The following is a 14888-nucleotide window of genomic DNA, read 5'->3' on the forward strand; positions in this document are numbered from 1 at the left end:
CAGCTGAAGACCCCGGGAGAGTTGCAGCATGTCGGGGGAGAGCCAGAGCGGCAGCAGAGGTTCCAGCCACACTGTAGAGCTCCCAGCAGCCCGACCCTGCCGCGCAGGACCAGAGGCAGCCGGGGAGGAGCCCGGCGACGCCAGCAGGCCCGCCATGAAGAAGAAGACGTCAGCGGCCCGACTGGCCGCGTAAGGTGAGGAGCCTGCCCGCGCTCCTCGCGGGCAGGACCGCAACATATCCACGTTCCAATAGATCACTGCACTTCTCCTTTGAATGTCTCTTGAATTCACTGATGTCAGTACAATTTCTTCTAATTCTAAGCATTTGTGAATACAGTAAACTATCCTTTAGGTGAAACAGATGGAAACTATTATATTCAAGGAAGGTGTTCTGATCTGTGGATTTTTTAAACAGGGTGGTAGACAACGTCCCATCTTCAGATTTGTATACACTCACGTCCAGAAAAGAAATTTCAGAAAAATGGAAAGAGATGGAAAATTGAATGGCATTCTCACATGAGTTGAGCCAACAATGAAAACTCCTCAACTCTTCTATAGAACCAGACCACCAGATGAAAATCTTGTCTATAAATCATTTCCACAATTTCACTTGTTTAGCAAAAGGAGAGTTCATAATCCATTCCAATGCAAATTTCTCCATATAAAGATTTGCCAATGATGGTGCCATTGTTGCGCCCATGGCAGTTCCCAATACCTGTTGGTAAAGCTTTCTATCAAATATGAAAAAAAATTTTGTTAACGCCAACCTTAACAAATTCATAATGAAACTTGTGGGCACTTCATGTGGACGTGATCTGGAGCTTAATAAATCTCTAATAACCAGCATTAATGAATTCTGTGGTATTGATGTATACTATAGAGTGATGTAACATCAAATGTTACAAGGTACAAATCTTGACAATCAAAATCTAAATCATGCAATATATTCAAAAAATGAGTAGTATCTTTGATGTATGAGTCCATTGTATTGACAAGAGGTTTCAAAAAAGTGTTCACATATAATGATAATTTTTCAAGAACAGACCCATTTGACGAAATAATGGGTCTGCCTGGCGGATTACTTGAATCTTTATGAATCTTAGGTAGTGCGTATATAGTTGGAATCGTAGGGTTCTTCATATTGAGAAACCGATGTTCTTTCTTCGTCAAAAAAAAACTTCGTCAAAAAACCTGATCAGTCAGATTTTTAATTTCTTGCTACTTACAATAGTGTGTTTTCAAATGAAAAATCACATTATCTTCAGATGTGGAATTGAAAGAAACTTTTTCCATTGAGATATCACAATAAGAAACAAAGAAGTGATTTTTATATTTTAATAAAATAATTTTTTTGAAATAAGAAAAAAAGTAAAAATTAAATACATTATAATAATAAAGGTACATTGGGAGGTTTTTTGAAGACCAATGATTGGCTTGTTACGGTCCCGGGCCATGACCCGGTCCCTCCAATTACCTCGGGGACGGCCCGGGCCGCTGCGACGATCCCTCGGGCCTGCACAACATAGACTGTGGCGCTCCCTCCTCGAGGGAGACGCTGTCGATGCTCCGCGGCTGGCCCCGCCCCCTATGCATGCACGCGCAGGGGCTCAGCTCTTAAAGGGGCCAGTGCGGGAAACTCAGTCCTGCCCTGGGATCACGTCAGATGCTCACAGGGTATATAATCCTGCATCTGGATCTCTTCCCTGCCTTGCAACAAGGTTCATTCTCTGCTGAGAGCTACTAGCTGCTGTCTCAACTCCTGGCTTCTGACTCCGGCTTCCGACTCCTGGCTTCTGACCCCGGCTTCCGACTCCTGGCTTTGACTTCAGCTCGTCCATTGGCTTCTGACTTCAGCTTCCGTCCCTTGGCTTTGTCTTCGGCTTCTGACTCCTGGCTTTGACTTCGGCTCGTCCACTGGCTTCTGACTGCTCATCATCCACAGGTATCCGGTTCTGCGTCTTCCAGGAGATCTCGCCTAAGTCCCAGCGGCTCGGGTCCTCACTGGCTCCTCCCAGGGGGACCGCGGGCTTCCAAGGGTGAAGTCCTACTCGACCTCCTGGCTTCGGCTTCTTTGCTTGACTCTCTCCGGGACTTCTCATTGGATCCTCGGCCGCAGAGGATCGCACCTAAGTCCAAGAGGCCCGGATCCTCACGGGCTCCTCCTGGGGGGACCTCGGGCTTCCGGTGGTGAAGATTCTTCAAGACCCCTCTCCTGTACCGCCTCCCAACTTCGACGTCCACTGTGGGCCTCCCCACGGTGCATCACCATCCATCCCAGCCGGCTCAAGGGTCCACGAATCCAACATGGCTCACCTGTAAATGTACATAAGTTTTGGATAAGACTTGCATTTGGTTTCTGAGGTCTTTTTCCTCCATGAAGTGGTCATTGTTTAATTATGGCGAAATAAATTGTTTGGTGTAAAGTATTTTTTCTTTGGAAGTGTTAATTTGCAACAATATGCATTAGTGCAATTTGAGAAATAGGTAAAGCAGGGCATGATAGAAGGCAAAAGACAGAAGGGAAAGCAGAGAGCAATCTGGGGTGATGGCATAAACAAATGGTCAAGATACAGAAATATGATCAAAACTTAATAGGGAGAGCACCACCACAGCATAGTTGCTGATCATCCTATCAAAGACAACACTTGATGATGAAGATGATGATAATATTTGTAACTTCTTGTAGCAATAGATTCCTCATAGTTAACATTGGGAGTGTTGCGGCACCCGGCAGTGGGAGGCCTCGGCCAGTCCTCCCTACGTCCTTTGCCGCCCGTCACCACCTCAGCCCGGTGCAGCCTGCTCTGCAGCAGGCTGACCACAGCCCGCCATGCGGCCGCCAATGCCGTCTTCCTCCGACCAGCAGGGCTCCTGGGAGGCTTTGCCCTTTAAAGGGGCCGCAGCGAGAAACCTCGGCCCGGTCCCGGGAGATGACATCATGCTACCAGGGTGTTTAAACTCCACAGCAGTCTCCAGCTCCTTGCCTTTGCAACAGGTCGTCTCCTCGGAGTGCTAGTTGCTGTTCCAGACGTCTCTTCTTCCTGTTCCTGCTTTGATCCTGTTCCTGGTTTCGTTCCTGCTCTTGTTCCAGTCCTCGTGATCCTGTGTCCAGTCCTGCGTTCCAGTTCTTGCCTTCCTGACCGTGCCTTCGTCCCTGCCTCCGGCCTCCTCCTTGATCCTCAGTTCCTGTGTCCCAGTCCTTGGCTTGATCTCCTGGTTTGACCTCGGCTTGTCCTCTCGTCTCTGCTTGTCTGCTGACTGTCTCGACCCTTGGCCTGGTACTCTGTTCTTGCTTGACTGCTGCCTGCCCCGGACCTTTGGATAGGACTCCATTCCGCACCTTCGCTGCCAGCCCTGACCTCTGACCCTATATTCGTCTTCAGCTTCATCATCTTCATCGAGACACCCGCACCTAAGTCCTGCCAGTCCCGGCACCCAAGGGCTCAACCTGCGGGGAACGAGGGCTGGTACAGGTGAAGGTCCTGCTGGGTTGTCCTCGCCAGCTCCACCTACCGGAGCCGAGAACTACTGGGGGCAATCCCTCAGTGGTCACACCATCACTTGTCACGGCCCAAGGGTCCACAACCTCAACAGGGAGTGCTTTGTGGAAAGGATTTGAGTTAATACAGTTTAGAGTGCATTAGGAAACTCCTCAGCATATTCTATTACAATCATTATTTATTTAGTTAGTTAGTTAGTTAGTTAGTGCTTTTATATACAGACATTCATGATACAGATCATATCATATCGATTTACTTGGAACATAGGGAAATAACATTAACATAACCAAGAATAAACAAAAGTTACAATAAAACAGGGGTACTCAAACTGGGAATAAGAGGAGCCAGTGGCAGAGGAATTCTGAACTAAACCATATCAATACAACAGTATTTACAAAAGCAGTAAGGGGAAGTGATGACTAGAGGACCTTGGAGTAAGCCTGTAGCTGGGGAGGTCCCAGATTAAGGGAAGGCTTGTTGGAATAGCCAAGTCTTCACTTTTTTTCTGAAAGTCAATAGACAGGGTTCTTTTCTAAGGTCAGAGGGCATAGCATTCCAAATGTTAGGCGCCGCTGTCGAGAAGGCTCTCTCTTTGGTGGCTAAGTGGAGTGTGGATTTGGCTGGGGGGGGGTGAAGCGGTCCCCTGTAGGCTTCTCTGATCGGTCTTAGGGATGTGTGTAGAGTGAGTGGGTATTGGATATCGATGGGGGTTTGATTGTAAACTGATTTGTGAATGATGGTGAGACATTTGTGTAAGATTTTGAAGCTTATAGGAAGCCAATGCAGATTTTTTAGGATAGGTGTGATATGGTCTCTTCTGGCATTTGATAAGATTCTGGCGGCCGAGTTTTGCAGTATTTGAAGCGGTTTTGTGGAAGAGGAGGGAAGACCTAGTAGAACTGAATTGCAATAGTCTAATTTGGAAAAAATGATGGCTTGGAGTACTGATCTGAAGTCCTGGAAGTACAGAAGCGGTTTGAGTCTCTTTAGCACCTGAAGTTTGAAGAAGCAGTCCTTGGTTGTGTTGTTGATAAACCTCTTTAGATTTAGCTGGTTATCAATTATAACGCCGAGATTTCTTGCTTGGCTGACCAGGGTGTTGGTGTAGGACAGGTGAAGGTTGTCACTGAGGTTGGGAGAAATAAGGAGCAGTTCCGTCTTAGATGTGTTCAGCACTAGGTTTAGGTTCGTTAGGAGGTGGTTGATGTCTTGAAGACAGTTGTCCCAGAATTTAAGTGTTTTTGAGAGGGATTCAGTTATCGGGATCAGGATTTGAACGTCGTCTGCATATAGATAGTGTTTAAGTTTTAGCTTCGTAAGCAGCTGACAGAGGGGGAGAAGGTATATATTGAAGAGTGTGGGTGACAGGGAAGAGCCCTGAGGTACGCCTCTTGTGGAATTGATGCGAGGAGACTCTTTGTTATTAATTTTTACTTTGTATCCTCTGTTATTGAGGAAAAAGTCAAACCATTTGAATGCTGTTCCTGTTATCCCGATGTCTGTAAGTAGTTTGAGGAGGATAGAGTGATTCACCGTGTCAAATGCAGCCGAGATGTCAAGAAGTACAAGAAGGAAGGAGTGTCCAGTATCCAGCCCCATGAGAAGGTGATCTGTGAGGGAGATGAGGAGGGTCTCTGTGTTTAAAGATTTGCGGAATCCATATTGCGTAGGGTGAAGAATGTTGTGGTCTTCAAGGTAGTCTGACAGTTGGTTATTGACTAGTTTTTCCATGATCTTAGCGATAAACGGCAAATTGGAGATGGGGCGGAAGTTATTGGGTTCTTTAGGGTCTAGGTTTGGTTTTTTGAGCAGGGGTTTGAGGGTAGCGAGTTTCAGTATGTCAGGGAAAATTCCTTGGGATAGTGAGCAGTTTATGATATCCGCTAGATGTCTGGAGATGGCGTCTGGCACCGATAGGAGTAGTTTAGTTGGGATATGATCAAGGGGATGGTTTGAGGGTTTCATTTTCTTTATTAAGGATTCTATCTCTAGGGCAGATGTAGGTTCAAATGAATCCAGAGTGGTTCCGGTGTTTGACGGGAGAGAGATGGAAATGGGAATATAGGCCGGGTTGGTGGGCAGGAGTGTTAGTAGGTTGGATATTTTGCTCTGGAAGAAAGTTGCGAGTTCATTTGCCTTTGATTGTGCTTGATCATCCAGGACGGGTGGGGTGATGGTTTTCGTGAGATCCGATACATATGAGAATAGGGCCTTGGCATTGAAAACGAGGTCGTGGATTCTGTGGGCGTAAAAATCTTTTTTTGTTCGAAGAGTGGAAGTCCTGTAGGAGTGAAGGGCTGATTTGTAGGCGGCTGGTGTGCTCGGGCATGGGGTCTTACGCCATTTGTTCTCTTTCTGTCTGAGGTTCAGTTTAAGTTTTCTGAGTTCATCCGATGAATTAATTAGTTCACATACTCACCATTAGTGGTAAATGGAAGATGGAATTCAGAAGTCAAAAAATGTTGAAATATTCATCATGATGAATGGCAATCAATGGATGTTTTTTCTCTGCAGTTAATCTCTGTACCGCAACCGAAATCTACCGAATCCTCAAACACATTGGGAAGAACTTTCAAGAATGGAGAGATTCTGAGTTCTGTAGATAAAGAACCGGTATGTGAAAACAAGAAGAGGTTTACCAGGATGTCTATTATGTCATTGCAAGTTAGTGAGGAAGGGGCAGCTTTAACCACATAAAGGCTATTTAGCTTCGATCAGAGGTCACCTTCAGCCTCCTGAAAGAAGAGCAGTAGCTAACAAACTCAAGCAGCTTTGGAAGCCTGTACCTGTCTGCTTCATGGAAACACAGGCTCACTGGAACCACATGAAAGGGAAAATTATCATGAAAAAGGGCAGAAAAATTACTCACAGAATGGTGGGGGACTGAATACACAAAATAATAGCCAGATTGGCAACTACCTAAGTTGTAATCAACTTTAGTGTTGGATGCTGGGCAAATATTCAGGATAACTAAGTTATGGGATATGTCAGAGGCACACCTATAACCAGACTGAATGATCTAATACATTTCTACCCCTGGTGGCTTCCTTTCTTTGATTGAATATTCAGAAAAAGACATGGTGTAATGATGTAAATCCTTACTAGCATGGCCTCTTAGTGTCCCTGTAAGAACTAATGGAAAATAATGCTGGAACTTTGCTTCTTGTTTGCTTTATTTGTCACTTACTGATTCTCTTCTTTTGGATTCTGTGTTCACACAGGGGCAGAGTTTTAAAGTTACGCGCGCGGGGTACATTTGTGCGCGCTACCCGGCACGCACAAATGTACACCTGATTTTATAACATGCGCGTGCTACCGCGCGCATGTTATAAAATCCGGGGTCGGCACGCGCAAGGGAGTGCCCCCCTTTTTTTTTGGCCCCTCCCTTCCCCTATCTAACCCACCCCCAGCCTTAACTAAATCCCTCCTACCTTTGTTCCAAAAGTTACGCCTGCCGGCCAGCTGCTGCCAGCACTGTGCCAGAACACTCGGCCCCGCCCCTGGGCTGCCCCTTTTTCGAAGCCCCGGGACATACGCGCGTCCTGGGGCTTGCGCGCGCAGCCGAGCCTATGCAAAATAGGCTCGGCGAGTGCAGGCGTAGGTTTTCGGGGGTTACGCGCGTATCTTACGCATGTAACCCTTTGAAAATCTACCCCACAGTCATCTTTCTGCCCTTGTAATATGTAGTGAATCAGTTGATTATCTTTAGCTACTGCTAAGGGTTTCTGTATCCACAATACATTTTTTTATTATAACTTCTGCTGTTTTCACATCATTCAATAAAAATATAAAAATTAATACTGAAAGTGGTTTGTCCAGCTAAGTCCTGGTCTTAGCCAAACTGCAAGATTTAAAATCCCACTGGTCTGATCACTCCTGACATAGCCGGCAAACATATAAAAAGTTATCGGGAACAAGATGGGGGTATTCTGGGACATGGCCATCTAAAGGCTTGATTTACTAAAGCTTTTCTCCCACTCTGTGTCTATATGAAAAGTGCTTAGTAACTAAAGCCCTAAGTTAGCTTGTTAAATGTATAGTTGCATGACTGAATATCTCAACAAAGTTATCCAGATAGTTTAACTGGCTATCTTTGTTAGTCATCTGGCCATAATTTAAGAAAGTCTCTGTAAATGTAGCTCCTTTTAGATCCATTAAGGAGAATTTTAAAAGCCCAACGCATGCGTTAATTAGGGGATGCATGAATATGTCAGGCTCACGCGCGCCGAGCGGATTTTAAAAACTGCCCAGATATACGCGTAAATGCCACAGTGCACACATCTCAGAATTTTTCAAAAAGGGGCAGACAGGGTATAGTCTGAGCGAGGCCCATGCATAAATACTTATGCGATCCGGCGCACGCTGAGGCTCCCTGCCGCGAACTTTACTTCTGCTATGGATGCGTGTAAATTATAAAATAAAGATAAATGGGCAGATCTGCAGTACTGGAGATAACTGGGAGGGAGTAAAGGCTATTAAATTAAGGGGGTTTGGAGGATCTAAGTTTTAACTGGGTGAACTGTGAACGGACTGGTAAAACTGTAAATGGCATAGGCACGCGCCCCTTCCAAAATCTCCCAATATAGGTGGTAGAAGCGGCATTTGCATGCACCTGTGCACACCCACTTAAAATTTGGAGCACATGTCCACGGCCAGGCTATTTTATAACATAAACACATATATGTGCACAAGTTATAAAACAGCCGCCTCCCTGGACACGGACTGACAAACGCGCACGCGTGTGCCCGCATGCCAGTTTGAAAGTTACCATCATAATGAGCAGATTTGATTTAAGTCTTGTGAAATACCTTAGGAATTAATTTTCAAAGGAGTTACACATGTAAATGTAACATGCTATTGTAACACTTTTCAAAAGCCATTTACACGTGTAAAATGCACTTACTTGTGTGGAACCTATGGAGAATTCAATGGTATATAAGATTGTAGTAATTTTCAAAAGCCCATGTGCACGGGTAACGTGCATTTACATGCGTAAAACCCAGTTTTACGCATGTAAATCCTTTTGAAAATTAGCCTCTTAGGTTGTAGCAGGTGAGGACTTGAGTTACCTGATTCAAAGACATGATTTTGCCTCTTCTTTTCGCATTTGAGTTTGATGTACATGCCAAGAAGCTTAAAACAGCATTCCTGGCATCTCATCAATGATCCTTCTTCCTTTCTCTGAATCTGGAAAGGATTCTTTGCCTTGAATCATTAGCAGATTAATAGCAAACCTATTCCTCACAGTCTTTACACTCTGTATCGTTTTCACCTAAAGTAGAGTTTTTTTCATCTGAAACAGCCAAAAGCTGGCTCTATGGAAATATTTCAGTCCTGAATATACAGAGCTATTGCATGGTAAGTGCCCTGTGGAGGCATAAAAAATATACCTTTTAATAAAAAAAGGGCCATATCTTTAATTTTTATTTTTGCAGGGATGCCCTCTTTCCGCAACCCTGGCTGGGTATGGTTAGAGAACAGCTTAGCTGGTGAGGGGAGACAATTGACCCCTTTATGTTCTATTCTAATAATCAGTGTAACCCCCTCTTGGTTTGGGGCCACCTAATTGAAGGGTCACAGCAAAGTCCCAGGGCCAAACTTTGAATCCCGGACTTATTACACCTTGCTAACACCAGACTTCTGGCCCTGGAAGCTGGGGTTCGGCCGGTGGGGAGGAGATTAACTCTGGGGGCCCTCAGTGCTCTAGGGGTACATGTCAATTGCCAGCTCCCTCTGCACAATCTCTCTTAGCAAGTAATTCAATAGGTATTCGCGGGAGTAGAATTGTAGACACTCACAGGAAGGCTGAACAAAAAATACTGCCATAGCTCTTGGATGTGTTCAACATAAAAGCAGTTTATTGCAGTTTGAAAAATAAAATCTAGTCCAAAATGGCAAATATGGTAAAAAAAAAAAACAAAAAAACAGGAGTATGACAACTTAAAGAGCAGTAGTATTTTTATCCATTATAGCCTTTCTTCTGGCCTTCCTTATTTGAGTTGAATCAGTGTCCTTTTTACCCTCCTTGTGAGAAGTGGGAAGTTCTAGCTCATTCACAATCATGAGCCAAAAACAGCTAGAGAAAAAAAACACAACTTTTCCCAAATATTCATCTCTACTTTTATTTGGTCATAGAGGATGAAAAAAGATGAGATTTAGTCCCTTCCTGGGAAGGTGAAGCAGCTTTCAGTTGAGTCTCAACAGATTCCCTGCTCAGCATTGCCAAAAATTTTACAGGAAGGCTCAAAATGCATCCTGAAAAAAAGATGGTACCACTAGCAGGTGGTTGAAAATGCAAAACTCTTCCCATAGCTAGAAACTAAATGGCAAAAATCTTGTACAGAGGTGAAGTCACAGTTCTATTAGAGAGTAAATGATATTCATGGCTGGGTTGCTTCACTCCCTTACTAACCATGATTCTATTTTTCCATCTTACCCAGATAAATAGCGTTTTATCTGGCTAAGTGGCGGCCACCGAATATGTGGCTACGATCAGCGGCCACCACTTAGCTGGATGAGCAGGTAGTGGGCATAGCTAAACAGCGCTACTTAGCCAGCTAACTGACAAGGTTATTTTCCAAGCCGCAATAGGCCCTTATCGCGGCGTTAAGATTTAAATTAGGGGGAGGGGAGGAGTCGGGGCGGAGTTAGGGAGGGAATTAAGGAAATCGGTGGCGGCACCGCTGCCGGCGACAATGTTTCGAACATTATCACCGGCAGTAGCACAGGGAATAGCACCACTTTTTACGGTGGCTTTATGCCCACGATAGCCTGCAGCCGTGGTGCGGCCGACTGCAGGCTATCGCCCGACTACCCGCTGCTTCGCCCCCCTGTAGTGCAGGGTTCATCATTCCACACAGAATGATGAATCCTGGCCCAAGCCGGATAAGTAGTGATATCCAGTTAACCAAATAAGTTAGACCTGCTCCATAGCAGGTCTAAATTTATCAGGATAAGACTTTTCTGACTAAATAGCAATAAATAAAATACAGGGATGTTCAGCAACATAGCTGTGCTGCTGAATATCCCGTGTAAGTTAGCCAGATAAGTCTTATCCGGTTATCTTACTTATGGGCCGATACCTGCCATTGGACGCACGTTTTCCCTTACCCCTTATTCAGTAAGGGGCGGAAAACGCACGTCCAACCCGCCAAACCTAATAGGGCCCTCAACATGCAAATGCATGTTGATGGCCCTATTAGGTATTCGCACGCAATTCAGTAAGTAAAATGTGCAGCCAAGCCGCACATTTTACTTTCAGAAATTAGCGCCTACCCAAAGGTAGGCGCTAATTTCTTCAGGCACCGGGAAAGTTCACAGAAAAGCAGTAAAAACTGCTTTTCTGTGCACCCTCCGACTTATCATAGCGATATTAAGTCGGAGGTCCTGAAGGGTAAAAAAAAAAAAATTTTTTTTGAAGTCAGCGGATGGCTGTCGGGTCGAAAACCAGACATTCAATTTTGCCGGTGTCCGGTTTCCGAGCCTGTGGCTATCAGCGGGCTTGAGAACCGATGCCGGCAAAATTGAGCGTCGGCTGTCAAACCTGCTGACAGCTGCCGCTCTGGGCCAAAAGGAGGCGCCGGACCTAATTTAAATACTGAATCACGCGCACAGGCGAGTGGCCTGTGCACGCGCCGGGATCGCCCGCTCTCCCGCGGACTTGACTGAATCGGCCCATTAGCTGGCTATATTTACCTCTATGAGCTTTGTATTCATAGCAGTTCAAAAACAGAGACAAAGACACACAGCCCTGTCTGGAGTAGATTGCCTGGTAGCCCATTTTGCTGCCTGGATTAAATTCCAGCTTCTAAAGAAAGCAGGAATAGGGTTAGCATTACAAATCCCAGTGGATTTAGTGAGACCCTAGAAGATAAAGCAACTCGCCCAGAGTCACACAGAGTGAGTGGGACAGATAATTCAGAAACACTTCTCAAGATTTCTTTCTTCTTCTGTCCAGATTCTCACCTCCAGGTTCATACCTCCTCCCTTATGCTGTAAATTAATTTTCTTATCTCCAAAGGGTGAAGAGAACTAAATATTAATTCTGTACACATTAGGATCAGGAATTTCATCGTAAGGGAGAGGTGCTTCCTCTCTGTCTTCGCTTTTCTTGCCTACCTTACTTATTCATTTGCTTTCTGGCAGAGTTGAATTCTTCAGACAGTACAGCTTCTAAAATAATTTAATTGGATTTGGAATATGGATTGTATTTTCAAACAGGAAAACTGCACATGGCAGGAAAACGCAGACATTGTGGAGAGCAGAGACAGGAAAGCAGGTAAAGCTGGCATGTGAACTGCAATTTCTGGCATTTTTTTTCTTCTGAATTTTTGTTGCTGTCCATGAACCGGTTCCCCCTTCAATAGCATAGTTGTATTTCTTCTCAGCCATTGAAAGTCTGGTGCCTGAGCTAGAAAAGGAAAAGCAACATCCTCAAGGTCCTTCTCCTAGACTAGCACAGGAGACCCAGGCTGTGCCTCCCAGGGACCTGCTGCCAGACATTCCTGCCAGACAAGAACCACAGAGGAGGGAGAAGAGAAGGCAGCAAGAGCATGGAGATACCACGGAAGGTCTGAAATTCTTTAAGCTTATTTCTTATTCATTTAAAAGAAAGAATTATGGGGGGGTTTGTTTTGTTTGTTATTATATTTTTGGCCCAGCAATTTCCTTTTCCTTTGGGCTTCCAACCCCCCTCTATTTGGTTATAAGCTGTCATTCAATCACAATTACCCAGGATATAACCCCCTCCACCCACCTAGCTCAGCCTTTGCCCAGACAGTCCTTGGCCGAAAACCACAGACTACTAATTGTGGCTCCCCCTGGACCCTGATGCATATGCTTGTTAGGTTCCAGCCAGTAGGTGTCATGGTGGAACAATGCCTGGGACTCCCACGGCATCCCCAGCCCTGGCTGTCCTGGAGAGAAAAAATCAGGTCTGGGTCTTTTGTGCAAGAAAAAAATTGCTTTAAGCCAAATCAAGACCTTCAATATAACCAGGAAACTGGTACACTAGATATTTAGCAGAGTGTTCAAAATGGAAGCAGAATGTCATTCTAATAATGTGTTATCAGGGCTGGAATTGAGGGGAAATGAAGGGAAATCCAGTTTAAAAAGTGCATGCCACATGGAGGAATGTTTCACCCCACTTACCTGTTTCCCTGCCATTTCAGCTGCCACAAAAAGCTCAGCACTGTTAGCAGAAATGTGCAGTGGTGCCAAAACTTCTACTGCTGCTCCAACTCTCCGAGGCCAGTGGGGAGAGCGGTGTCACAGATTCTCACGTCTCCTCCCGTCGGCCAGCAACGAGAGCAACAGCACAGGCTCCTGCTGCTCCTTCTACTCAGTTCCTGGGTCCTCCTTTGATGTGTGACATGTGTGGCCCCTTGAGTAAGAGTGCATAGTGCATATGCACACCCAAACATGCACACGGATGGACACACACACTCTCTCAGCAATAGGTGCTCTTGCTTTTGCTTTGAGGAGGAAGTTGCTGCTCCAGCAGCAATAATTAATTCGACTCAAGCAATGTTTTTGGGCCATGGAAGGCACTGCACCAAACATTCTGCTTATGAGGAACTGTGGAACTGGCCATAGGAAGAACCAGCAGGGAGAGTGCACAATATACCAAACTTTTCCTGGGGACCCTACAGCTAAATGAGTTTTCAGGATATCCACAATGAATGTGCATGAGATATATTTGCATCCATTGGAAACCTAGTATGTACTAATTTATCTCATGCATATCCACTGTGGATATCCTGAATGGCAGTGGGGACCCCAGGACAGGTTTACAAAGCTCTGTGCTAAGTCTCTTCCTGCTCCCCCCCCCCCCCCCCCCACACACACACACACTTTGATTCCTGTATTTCCAGAGCTAGAATGCCAGCCTGTCTTAGTGCCTCCTTAAAAAGGGCTAGCCGGAAGCTGCTTTGCCCTGCAAACAGAGCAGGAATACAGAGGACAGAAGAGAGCAGAGACAAATTGGGGAAAAGCCACAGGAAAACAGAGGAGAAAGAGTAGCAATACACAGGAGGAGATACACAAGGTGAAAGGGGAGAGAGAGCAGCAGAGACACAAGGAGAGGAGAAAGAGTAGCACAGGCACAGAGATATACAGGGAGTGAAGTGAGAGAGAAGAACACAGACACATAGGGAGGGGAGAAAGAAGAACAAACACTCTGGGAAAGCTGCAAAGGGAGGAAGAGTAGGTAGAATAGACACAGGAGAGAGAAGAGCAAGAAACACAAGAGAGGGGAGAGAAAAGAACGGATATAAAAGGAGGAAGGAGAAAGAGAACAAACAGGAGGATGAGGAGAGAAGAGCAAGCAAGTTTGCTTACCATAAACAGTGTTTTCCATAGATAGCAGGATGAATTAGCCATTATATGTGGGTAACATCATCTGGCAACACCAAATGGACTTTTTTGTCCAAGCTAATAGAGCTTTGAGCTCTACTGAGTATGTGTGGGCATTCCCATACAGTCATTGCCTCGGGAGTCTCTTCAGTCTATATCAGAGCTAATTCTAGCTATGTAATTGACTCTCCAGGTTGGTGGGCAAGTATTCCATGGCTAATTCATCCTGCTATCTATGGAAAACACTGTTTGCAATAAGAAAACTTGCTTTTTCTGTCAATAAGCAGGCTGAATTAGCCATTACATATGGGGAGTCCTAAGCTGAGAGTGGCAATGGAGCGTTTACTTATGGGTCGACACAGTAAGGCCGCGTTAGAAAGAGTGCGGCAGTGCCGGGCGCACCCTCGTTTGCCGCACGCACAGTTCTGATCACCTACCGCTCGATACTCTATTTAAATTGCTTGCAAATGCAAGCCGCGTCTGCAAAGCGTTAGGCGAAGTGTTAGGCCCGCGCAACCCATTTTACTGTATAGGCGCTTAATACAGCGCCTATACAGTATCCTGGGTGCGCTGGTACCTGTCATTTCAAATGTCATTTCAAATGACAGGCACCAGGAAGTGGATCCCAACTTTAACCCATGAAAACCTAAAAACCGAAAATCCCCTCCTCCCGAAGCGGCTCGACATGTGCCAACTTACCTTTTGTTGCTTTTCAGCCCCTTCCCTTCTCTGCCGCCCTCCGGAGGGGGCAGCCGGCGGCGAAAGCGGCTTGCAGCGGTCCCCCCCGGGCAGGTCCCGGTTCTCCTGGCTCGGCCCTCATCAAATTGTAAAGTCAGGTGAGAGCCCACTGTTCTGTGCCCTCTCCAGTCATGGCGCGAGCGAAGCGTACTTTCATTGGCCTGAGCGCCCGTCAATTTGGGCGCTCCAGCCAATGAAAGCACATAGACGGGCATGCGTGACGAACGCTGTGACGTCACGCTCGCCCGTCCATGTGTGCCCAAATTGACGGGCGCTCAGCCAATGAAAGTGCGCTTT

The 14888-nt window shown here is 45.8% G+C and overlaps 1 protein-coding gene across 5 annotated transcripts in view; it reads left to right on the plus strand.

Annotated features, from left to right (window-relative positions):
- KIAA2012 (KIAA2012 ortholog) overlaps positions 1 to 14888 on the plus strand; it is a 389440-nt gene that overhangs the window by 297603 nt on the left and 76949 nt on the right. For 4 of the 5 annotated variants that reach the window (XM_029606277.1, XM_029606279.1, XM_029606278.1 and 1 more), the window contains 3 exons: positions 6015 to 6113; positions 11721 to 11778; positions 11888 to 12070. In XM_029606277.1, the coding sequence (XP_029462137.1) occupies positions 6015 to 6113; positions 11721 to 11778; positions 11888 to 12070 (340 nt within the window). The remainder of the gene's footprint in view (positions 1 to 6014; positions 6114 to 11720; positions 11779 to 11887; positions 12071 to 14888) is intronic. The other variant, XM_029606281.1, reaches the window with a different exon arrangement.

The sequence above is a fragment of the Rhinatrema bivittatum genome, chromosome 6, assembly GCF_901001135.1.
Source record: "Rhinatrema bivittatum chromosome 6, aRhiBiv1.1, whole genome shotgun sequence".
NCBI classification, from domain to species: domain Eukaryota; kingdom Metazoa; phylum Chordata; class Amphibia; order Gymnophiona; family Rhinatrematidae; genus Rhinatrema; species Rhinatrema bivittatum.